The 11,388-nt window shown below is 45.4% G+C and overlaps 1 protein-coding gene across 1 annotated transcript; it reads right to left on the reverse strand.

Annotated features, from left to right (window-relative positions):
* Positions 1-6,669: 6,669 nt before the first annotated feature.
* Positions 6,670-10,165, reverse strand: LOC125944380 (uncharacterized). Its single transcript, XM_049664798.1, has 2 exons — positions 9,466-10,165; positions 6,670-7,505 (listed from the first exon to the last, which is right to left on the reverse strand). The coding sequence occupies exons 1-2, from the start codon at positions 9,578-9,580 to the stop codon at positions 6,670-6,672; spliced, it is 951 nt and encodes a 316-aa protein (XP_049520755.1). The 5' UTR covers positions 9,581-10,165.
* Between the last annotated feature and the right edge of the window lie 1,223 nt (positions 10,166-11,388).

The raw sequence follows: 11,388 nt of genomic DNA on the forward strand, positions 1-11,388 counted from the left end.
TAATTTTGGCAATGCCACACTTGCCATTCATTATTCAGTCTGTTTAGAATGCAACGTCACACTTTATCAATGAAAAACTCAATAGAAGAAAACATTAAAAATTCATGGCGTAGTGAAAAGTGGATGCGGGAACTTGAAAGGGAAATTCTCATGTGTCTTCCATTTTTCTTTTATTGATATCTGCTTGTTTTACGAGTCATTGTAGAAATGTAATTTATTCATACCATTTAATTTAATATTCCTCTTAAATATCCCTTCAAGTGACAGTTTAGTGTGTCCGGCTCACAAGCGTGTGATTCACAAAAAAGGTATGGCAAAACAAACAGATTAATAAACAAGGCACGAGAGCACTGCCATAAGCAACATACAACTCAACAAACCCGCCGTGGTTGCTCAGTGGCTATGGTGTTGGGCTGCTGAGCGCAAGGTCACGGGATCGGATCCCGGCCACGGCGGCCGCATTTCGAAGGGGGCGAAATGCGAAAACACCCGTGTACTTACATTTAGGTGCACGTTAAAGAACCCCAGGTGGTCCAAATTTCCGGAGTCCCCCACTACGGCGTGCCTCATGATCAGATCGTGGTTTTGGCATGTAAAACCCCATAATTTTAGCACTCAACAAAATGTTACTCATGCATAATATGATGATGTTGCATAGCAATCAGGAAAATATTTGCTACATTCAAGAACGTCTAGCAGTGCAGCTATCCCCGCAGGGGCGTCTGCGTCAGCAGGCGTTTGGTGTGTTGCGACACCACGTACCCGAGCACACGAGGGTTGGACCCTCCCGCGTGTAGCCGTGCGCGGCTTAGCCGTGTCCGGGGAAAAGGGGATCCTGGAGGTTGAGCCGAAGCCGGGAGTTTGGACCTTTATGGCCCCCTGGCGGAGGCAACACACCTCTTTGGCCTCGGCTTCACGTAGACGGCACCCCCGGACTGACCCACCCGGGGGAAATCGGTGGTCGCCTTTTCCTATCCCCCTCTCTGCCCTTTTTCTTTCCTATCTCCTTTCTTTACTGTCCTGTCTCCTATTCTCTTCTGTTACTTCCACGTTTTCATAGGCGGCTCGGGTTAACCTTGTGTATGTGCCCTCTCTTGGGTATCTTATATTGGGTTATAGCAGCAATGCACGGCTGGCGTCTGCAGCCTTACACCTTAAGTGCTGCAGCGTCCCTAGTTGGGCTCCGTGGTGGGTGGCCGCCATTGCCGCCGAAATAAACCGAATTAATATGGGAACACCTGCATTTCCCCGTCTACTTGATCGTCACCCTCACAAGAGGGGGCGCACCGATGAAATATTAAACCTCTTCAGACCGAAAGAAATTTTTCCCCGCTACCAAGTTGTGCACAGTGAGAAAACTGAAAAACCAGCTCGAACCGTATCCCCTTTTCTTGTTGCGAAAGGCTTGACTGACGCCCTTGGCCCAGGTTACAAGGTCACCAAAATGGCGAGCGGGGACCTCCTGCTTGAGATCCGTGACAAAGCGCAGCACAATAAATTGAACAACCTTGTGGCATTTGGAGACATACCTGTTACCGTCTCACCTCATCGGTCTATGAACACAGCACGTGGAGTAGTGTCTGATGCAGATCTAATCGACTTGTCCGAAACCGAACTATTGGAAGGCTGGAAAGAACAAAACGTAACAAACGTACAGCGCATCATTATCAAAAGAGAAAATAAGGAAATTCCCACTAAACACCTGATCCTGACTTTTGCCACTTGCGATCTGCCAGAAACCATAGAAACCGGATACACAAAGTTAGCTGTCAGGCCATACATCCCCAATCCCAGAAGATGCTTCCAATGTCAAAGATTTGGCCACGGCTCGCAGAGCTGCCGTGGTAGAATAACATGTGCGAAATGTGGAACGCAAGGTCCTTCCTCAGACAACTGTGAAGCGGCACCTCACTGTGTAAACTGTGATGGTGAGCATCCAGCTTACTCCCGGTCTTGTCCGAATTGGAAAAAAGAAAAAGAAATTATCACTCTCAAAGTTCGTGAGAACATCTCCTTCAAGGAAGCACGTAAAAGGTGCTTGCCATTCCACAGCACAACATATGCCGAGGCGACGCGTCAGGGGGCAACGTCGCACCGGCTTCCGCCACCTGCCCAGCCCGCGCGCAGCGAGCCGCCGGCTGTGGCAGCCGCCCCTATGGTGGGAGCAGCCAAGGCTGCCTTGCCATCACCGAACTTGGCCACACCAGTGGCCCCTGCTAGCTCTGGCAGCAGCCAGGATAGCACGGAGGCTAAGGAGGTACCGTCAACCTCCGCACTGGTGGGGACAAAGGCTTCGTCTTCCGAGGCGAAGCCAAACCGACGTACACATCGCTCGTTAGAGCGAGTGTCCAACGCCTCGCAAGAGGCAATGGATACAACTCCTTCTCAGACGGCACACGGAGTGCCTAGGGAGAGACGACTCTCCCAAGAACGCTCCAAAAAAGACAAGACACCAGTTACAGCGCCTGGAAAAGGCTCTGTAAAATAGGCTGTACACTTCCTTGAGACACACAGCACCTTTTATTTTCCTCCAACATGAACACAATAATGCAGTGGAATGTTAGGGGACTAATCCACAACCTAGACGACATCCAAGAACTTATCAATAAATTTAATCCAAAGGTGCTGTGTGTTCAAGAAACACACCTAAACTCCAGGAACACCAACTTCCTACGTCAGAATATTGTTTTCCGAAAAGATCGCGAGGATTCTGCCGCATCATCTGGTGGTGTGGCCATCATACTCGACAGAAGTGTAGCCTGTCAGCAACTTCCACTGAATACAGCACTTGAGGCAGTAGCCGTTCGTGCTGTACTTCTTGGTAAACTCGTAACCATTTGCTCGCTCTACATACCCCCACATTATCATTTACACAAGCATGAATTTCAGTCATTTATAGATGAATTACCAGAACCTTACCTGGTTCTTGGCGATTTCAATGCACACAGCAGCTTATGGGGCGACACGCGTTTGGATGCGCGAGGACGCCTAATCGAACAATTTCTTTTCTCCTCTGGTGCGTGTCTCCTGAATAAGAAGGAACCCACCTACTACAATCTCGCAAACAAAACATTTTCTTCCATTGATCTCAGTGTAGCTTCCCCGTCTATATTTCCAGAACTTAAATGGGAAGTTATAAAAAATCCTTACGGGAGTGACCACTTCCCCATACTGCTGAGATCACCACTACAAAACGAACCTTCACCACAGGCTCCCCGATGGAAGTTTGATATGGCAGATTGGGAGAAATTCCAAACTCTTACAAGTGGTATCTCGTGGTCTGACTTATCTTCGATGGGAATTGATGCTGCTGTCGAGTATCTTACATCCTTCATAATCGGTGCCGCTTCTGAATGTATACCAGAAATGAGTGGTGCGACCTGCAAACGCCGTGTCCCATGGTGGAACGACGAATGTCGGAAAGCTCGTAGAAAACAGAATAAAGCGTGGGGGTTGCTACGCGACTCCCCAACTGCGGAGAATCTCGTTAATTTTAAGAAAATAAAATCGGAGGGCAGAAGAACGCGGCGACAAGCCAGGAGAGAGAGTTGGGAGAAGTTTTTATCAGGCATCAACTCATATACAGACGAGGGCAGAGTCTGGAAGAAAGTAAATAAGATAAAAGGGCTACAAACTTATTCACTCCCGTTGGTAAACAAACAAGGCGACAGTCTGGAAGACCAAGCTAACTGCCTGGGAGCACATTTTGAAAGTGTGTCCAGCTCATCTCATTATTCCCAAACATTTAAAAGGCACAAGGCTGCAATAGAAAAACAGAAACTAGAAAGAAATGTACCGGAGACGAGGCATACAACCAGCCTTTCTGCATTGCTGAGCTGTATGCGTCACTTAGTTGTTGCAATAAGTCTGCCCCAGGCTCTGACCGCATAGCTTATCAAATGCTGAAACACCTTCCCCATGAAACAAAGAAAACTCTCCTCTCCCTATACAATGCTATATGGACCTCCGGCGAGATCCCCTCTGCCTGGAAAGAGGCCATTGTAGTTCCTATACTGAAACAGGGCAAGGACCCATCGTCTGCTTCGAGTTACCGCCCTATAGCACTAACAAGCTGCCTCTGCAAACTGTTCGAAAAAATGATAAACCGCCGACTAATCCATTTCCTCGAATCAAACAAACTGCTTGACGCGTACCAATGCGGGTTTCGAGAAGGTCGATCCACCGTCGACCATTTGATACGTATTGAGACGCAAATTCGTGAAGCTTTCGTCCGTAAACAGTTCTTTCTGTCTGTATTCCTTGATATAGACAAAGCCTACGATACCACGTGGCGTTTTGGAATACTTAGAGACCTCTCACACTTTGGTATACGTGGTTGCATGTTAAATGTCGTCGAAAGTTATTTATCTAATCGCACTTTCCGTGTTCGTGTGGGAAATGCTTTATCAAGACCATTTGTGCAGGAAACTGGAGTGCCACAGGGCGGGGTGCTCAGTTGCACTCTCTTTATCATAAAAATGAGTTCTTTGCGTCTGTATATCCCAAGAAACATGTTTTATTGTACATACGTCGATGATGTACAGATAGGTTTCACCTCCTGCAATCTTGCAGTCTGTGAGCGGCAGATTCAACTTGGTCTGAACAAGGTGTCGAAGTGGGCAGACGAGAATGGGTTTAGCCTTAACCCACAAAAGACCACCTGCGTACTGTTCTCCAGAAAGAGGGGTCTGCACCCCGATCCTGACATTGAGTTGCAGGGAGAACGGGTGCCCGTAAAAACAGAACATAAATTTTTAGGTGTGATTCTAGATACAAAGCTTACATTTATGGCACATATACGGTATGTAAGAAACAAGTGCATGAAAACAATGAATATTCTAAAAGTGTTGTCACGCACTGCTTGGGGTAGTGACACAAAGTGTCTTTTGAATTTGCATAAGAGCCTCATACTCACAAGATTAGATTACGGCGCCATAGTGTACCATTCCGCTACGCCAAGCACCCTGAGGATGCTGGATCCTGTACACCATCTAGGCATCCGCCTAGCCACTGGTGCCTTCAGGACAAGTCCTGTGGCAAGCCTGTATGTAGAGGCGGACATGTGGTCGCTTGATATGCAACGTTCATCCTTAAGCCTCGCCTATTTCCTGAAAGTAAATTCTAACTCGGAACACCCGTCCTTCTCAACCGTAAATGATATGACCAGTTCCACACTCTTTAATAACCGGCCGACAGCAAGAGAACCCTTTTCACTACGTGTAAGAAAAATTAGTGAAGAAATGAACATCCCACTACTTGAAAATACTCTGATGGCCCCAGCAAAGCCAGTGCCACCGTGGCATTGGCAACTCATAGAGTGTGATACTTCATTTGTAGAGATCACAAAAGATGCTCCAGAGGCACATATACGGATGCATTTTCTAGAAATCCAGTTCAAGTACTCATCCTGCACTCAGTTTTACACCGACGCTTCCAAGTCACATGCAGGGGTATCTTATGCAGTAGTCGGCCCATCGTTCTCCGAGTCCGATGTACTGCAGCCGGAAACAAGCATTTTTACGGCTGAGGCCTATGCACTTTTATCGGCTGTGAAGAGTATAGGCAAATCGAAACTCAAAAGATCAATAATATTTACAGACTCCCTAAGCGTCGTAAAAGCCATCATGACTCTACATAGACACACAAACCCTGTACTTATTGAACTGTATTCTGCTCTGTGCAAGGCATACGTGTCTAACCAGCATATTATTATATGCTGGGTGCCTGGCCATAGAGGCATCGAGGGGAATGTTCTGGCTGATCAAATGGCTACATCAACTACATCGCGAGCCCTTAACCCTACCGCTTCTATCCCTGCCAGCGATCTCAAGCCCTACTTGAGAAAGAAACTTCGAAGCCACTGGCAGCGCTTGTGGGATGCCGAAACGAACAATAAGCTCCACTTAGTTAAACCACAAATAGGTCCCTGGCATCCCGTTACGAAAATACGAAGAACAAATGTCCTATTCTCTCGTCTGAGAATAGGACATACATACGGCACCCACAATTTCCTCCTAACTGGAAATGACCCGCCAACCTGTGGTAGATGTGGAGAGAGGCTTACCGTGCTCCACGTCCTCGTGGAGTGCATGGAAGCCTGAAACAGAGAGAAAAAGGCACTTTCCCCTAGCGTACCGGTACTGTCTTCCACTCCATCCCGCTATGTTTCTGGGCGACAAACCTCTCTTTAGCACTAAAGCTGTCCTGGATTTTCTGAGTGATGTAGTATTGCATGTTATTTGCCCAATAGTTTCGTAGCGCATCCTCTCTCCAGAGGATGTCGCCGCGATAGTAATTTTGCATAGCACGCGCCTCCAGGCCCTTGCGTTTCGAAGGGTCTGTCAAGGCAGTAGTGCTGTTTGAAAAGTTTATCAGTGATAAATTTTTCGTTTATCTTCATCATCTTGCAATTTGTTCTTTCGTGTTCATAGTGCACCTCATTAGCCATTGCCATAATTTTATTACATATATATTTTACGCATTTTACAGCGATTGTTTTTTAGGCCCTTTTACAGCCACGACACATCTACCTTTCGCAATTCATTGCTCCATTGTCAACTCATGAACACACTGGCCTGGCGCTCTTTGGCCATACCTGGCCCTTGCGCCATTAAACACCATACATCATCATCATCAGCAGTGCAGCTATATCTGAAAGATGAGCTGTTATTACATCTCTATTTTTTCATATTCTGACAGGTCAAGTTTACCTTCGCTTTTCATTCCTTGTAAACATGGAAGCATTTTACAGAAATAAAACCTCTGAAGCCGTGGCATTTCATGTGTGACATAACATGGGTCAATTGGTACCTCTATGAGAACTGCTGACTTTGGTGACCATACGTACAAAAAACAGAGCTGCTTCTCAGTGCACAACATAGTGAACTGTACTTGGGAATAATATCCACTAGGGCCATTCTTATTTAAGATATGGACCCCTCCCTTCTCTACCACATCATACTTCCCACTCCGTATGACTTTGCTGTCCTGTGTAAATGGGCACTTGATTTCTAGAATAGCGCAGTGAGATTCTATAATTCCGTCAGGTGTTGCGGACAGCCATGGTTTATCCTTGCACACGTATATTCCACGCTGAACAGCATCAAGTCCAAAATCCTTCTGAAACTGTAGTCGTGCTACTACTTCATGGTTTATTCCATGCTGTGTGGCTGCGTTACCATAGAAGTTTGGGCTTGTGATACTTTGGAAAGCTTTTTCAGCTGGAGTTGTTACCCGCTTTGGAATCCTCCGAATGTTCGAGGCCATTATTCGTAGCCGCCTCGAGACGTGCCACAAATAATTCGCCTGACTTCTTGTTGATGCCTCTAATGCAGCCATACTAGCACCTGACAGTACTATGTACTTTACATAGAAGTTGTTGCACAGCATGCACCCTTGTGGCAAGGTATCAACACTGTCGTGAGGGCTGTGCTGGATGTCAGGCGTGGTTTGCTGTGGCTGAAGTCGTCGAAATGGAGCTGTCACAGTCGCATGAAGCAGGGTACCTAGAGTAGAAGTCCATAGAAAATTTGAGTGACACAATGGACATATTACTGCAAATTCCGCATGCATTCATTAGTTTTCGCACAGGTGCTGTGCAAGATGCTGCACAAGTTTTTGCACAAGATACTGCCAATGCAGGATGAAAAGATGCTACCAGGGGAACTGTATTGGTGGTGGAGCCCTTGCGTAAAGTGTTCAGTTGGCAACCACTGGTGTGTTTATTTAGACTAAGCTGGTTCAAGACTGCCCATATGTTCTAGAAAAATGTGGTACAAGATGGACGATAGAATAAACGGCCATGCACAATGTACTACCTTCGTTTATCATTGCATGTACTCATTCATGCATATACTGCATTACCAAGAATATAACGAGCTCTTTTCCTAGATTTCTGGTATCAGAATTGTGTGGCCTCATAGTGATAAAGAAGTGTGCACTCGTGCTTTGAATTTATTTTGCGATGGAAGTTTGCACTAACGATAAATAGAGCCCCCACAGAGCCCCCATGCTTTTATGCACTGTTTCCTTTTTTTTTGCGGCATTACTTTGCATTATAATTGTAATACATATATATATATTTTTTTCTTTTCTTGTGAGACCAAGATTCTCCCCTTCAAGTTATATTTGTGGTTGCATTATTTACATGCAAATACGGTACTTGAATGAGGATAGCCAAGCCTACTGCGCAAGCACTGTAAAGCATACCTATTCTCATCGCGCCTTCAAGACAGCATTTTGCAGACATGCACCAAGTGTCATTTTGCCTTTAAGAATTTGTTTAACCATTTCTCTACCATGACAGACTTATCAGAACTAAGCAGATGCTTTTAATGTAAATCAGCAAATTTACAATGTTTTCTATGTTGCTGTGATGCTCTTTAAAACAATGGTTTATACAATTTCCAAGGTGGTTACAGATTCACACAATGCTATAAAAAATCAAGTTAATTATGCAGTGTACCATCCCAAAGCAACATGCAGGCTATGAGGTGCCCATTGGTGACAGCTGATTATTTCAACCACATGGATTTTGTTAACATGCCGCTATACCTTATCTGCACAAGATTTCCACCAACAGGACACGCAAATGTTAAGGTTGTTTTGTTGGGCCCCTAACTACTTTGGAAAACTATGCAAAGTAGCAACCTAGTAGCTGATAGAAGGCAAGGCTGCAACTAAAAACATAGCATGTGCTTTGAGGCTTGCAACAAGCATGTTGTTTACCAGATGCCACTTTCGTGTGGCAAACAGTACACAAAGCAAACATGGCGTTCAGTAGTGCATGTTATTAGGCTAGTCGGTTCATACTGAACAATTTCAGTGCAACACAAAAATGGAAATAGAAAGTGGGACGAGACCTTGTTCCCTCCCCCTTCTATTTCCATTTTGAACTAAGTGGCCATAAATCTTATGGTATAAAATTGTACAAACAGGGCATTGACTGATTGATGGGCTTAGGGAGCACTCCAACAACATTAAATAGGGCACAGTGACTGGCTAGTCATGCAGCAGGTGTGGTTGCATGCCTCACTTCTATAATTGTTTTGCTGCGCACAGGCATAAAGATGAAATGACGGAATAATAGCTGAAGCTGTACACATCGATAAGCTTAGCCCAGAATGTGTAAGGGCTCCTTCGCTATCTTTATCAAGGAAAGAACTGCTGTCATTTGTTGCTACCTACGTCTTAGTTTGCGCATGCCTTGTAGGATGGTTTTTGGTACCTGAATCCAGTGATCCGGCTTCCAATAAACCATTATTGAAAGTAAGCATTTGTGTGCCTCTTCCCTTCCTTCTCTTTCTGCCTAAACTATTTTGCTCTAAACACTAGAAAATATGCAAAACACCTTGAATGCATACAGTCATGTTATTCTTAAGTTTTACTAATGACATTACAAGCAAACTTGTTTGCTTTTTCTCACAGAACTTTCCAATACATGCAAATGCCAAACATATTTCTCACCAGTAACATTGACAATTTCTTGGAATGGACAGTTTCTGTAGAACTCCTGGATGTCAGTATCATTGCCGAGGAGTTGTGGCAAAGATGGAATCTTTTTTTTTTTTTCAGGTGTCATTATGAATGGTTCTCATCTGTACCTTGAAGTTTATGTCTGTCAGAGCGGCTGGTTCAAGGTTCCTCTTTGTTCCACTGTTCCAGGTTGCTGATTTGTCAGTGCAACCTTCTCCTGTGATGCTTTGTGACATCGCCAAGTCCAATTTCCAAAGAAGTGCACCGATATGACTGCACACTTTTCCTCTCCCAGCCATGCACGTACATCCACTGTTCTTGACTTCTCCACTACGCTGGCAGCACACCCATGCATCGTGGTGCGTTTTAATTGATTGTGACGCCTGCACTTGACACTTCAGGAGCACAACCGTGTCATCAATCTCATGCAGGAGCACTCTCCCTACCCATCCACTTTGTAGATAAGTGTAAGACTTCATACTCCTGAACGAATTGACTTCTCGCAAGTCACATGCCTTGTTTGTGAGCAGGTAGTGAATTATGTGTGGCATTTGTACCTGCGGCCACTTCTTCAAATCATCACACCAGCTGACAATCACACTTGGGTGCTGGTAACACTTGTCATCTGTGAAAGAAAAGCCAGAAACAACTATTTTTAGTATTCCAGTACGAATATCTTGAAATAATTAATAACAGCTGATTTGTATTTAACCTCAGATATGTTAAAATACATTATCCCAGTGCACACTTTTATGCAAAAAACAGCGCACTGTCACACACATTTTAGAAGCTGCTGGCTTAACACGCTAGTAACCGGACATAAGTTTAACTCTTCAAGAACTAACACTTTTTAGGTGATCATGGCATACATTGCTAGGTCGGGAAGGATTTAGTCAACCTTTCTGTTAGTGTGCGTTTATAAAATGCTTTTGTTTTGTGTAGACTAGTTTTGCAGCTTTAGCAATGGCAGTTGCACCGACATTGCTATCTAGCTACTAATAAAATGAAATTTTGGGATTTCAATTGCCATAACCACTGTTATCTGGCTGTGACAGAAGCACAAATTATCAATACAAAGTGCTACGGTTACTGCTGAAGTATGTGTCCACCAAACAGAAAAAGGGGGCGGGGCAACCATATGGCAGTGAGAGTTGACAGCCTGCAGAGACAGCGGTCAATGAATCGTAGCTTAATGCACTCAGCAGGTTGCCGTTTGTGTTGTCACACGTTTCACGTTACAAATCTGTAAGTCCCGCAAAACTTTCAGAATAACTAGCACACTCATCGGTCAAAGGGGCAACCGAATAGATTGGTGAAATACAACAGTGCTCGCGTACGGCCAACTCAATACAGTCTGAAGGAAGCTGGGAAACTGTGAAACATCTAAGCGCCACTTTTGACATGCTTGCGTTAACCACCGATATTGTTGTCGCCTTTTTTTCATATCTACGGTGCTCGGTCTACGCTGGACTTCCTGTACGAGGCCGATGTCTCGGCTGCTAACAGACACGTTACATAAGATTTGTGCTTCAGCACCGGTTCTTTGCCCTGCAAATCGGTAATAACTAATGGACACTACATAAAAAGAATGCGGCGGCTCTTTGTCAGTATACAATTTCCGTAACATCGAAGAGGACCGGCGATACATGGCTTGCACGTGACGTCACGTCCGCCCGCGCCGCTGCGTCCGCGCCATGCCGGAGCACCGCGTGGCGGCGCCTTCGCATCTGATCGCGTGCGCTTATGCGGTCTCACTGTGTTTTCTAAGTGGATTTCACCGCTCCTCGCGAGAAATGCCACCCGTTTACAGTAGGCCTGTGTTTAACGAGGCATTTTACGCAGGACTGGTCGGTTCGGCACGTGCACGATATCAAGAAAAAGTGGAACTGTGCGACGATGTGGACCCGTACACGT

Source organism: Dermacentor silvarum, chromosome 3, assembly GCF_013339745.2.
Source record: "Dermacentor silvarum isolate Dsil-2018 chromosome 3, BIME_Dsil_1.4, whole genome shotgun sequence".
NCBI lineage: Eukaryota > Metazoa > Arthropoda > Arachnida > Ixodida > Ixodidae > Dermacentor > Dermacentor silvarum.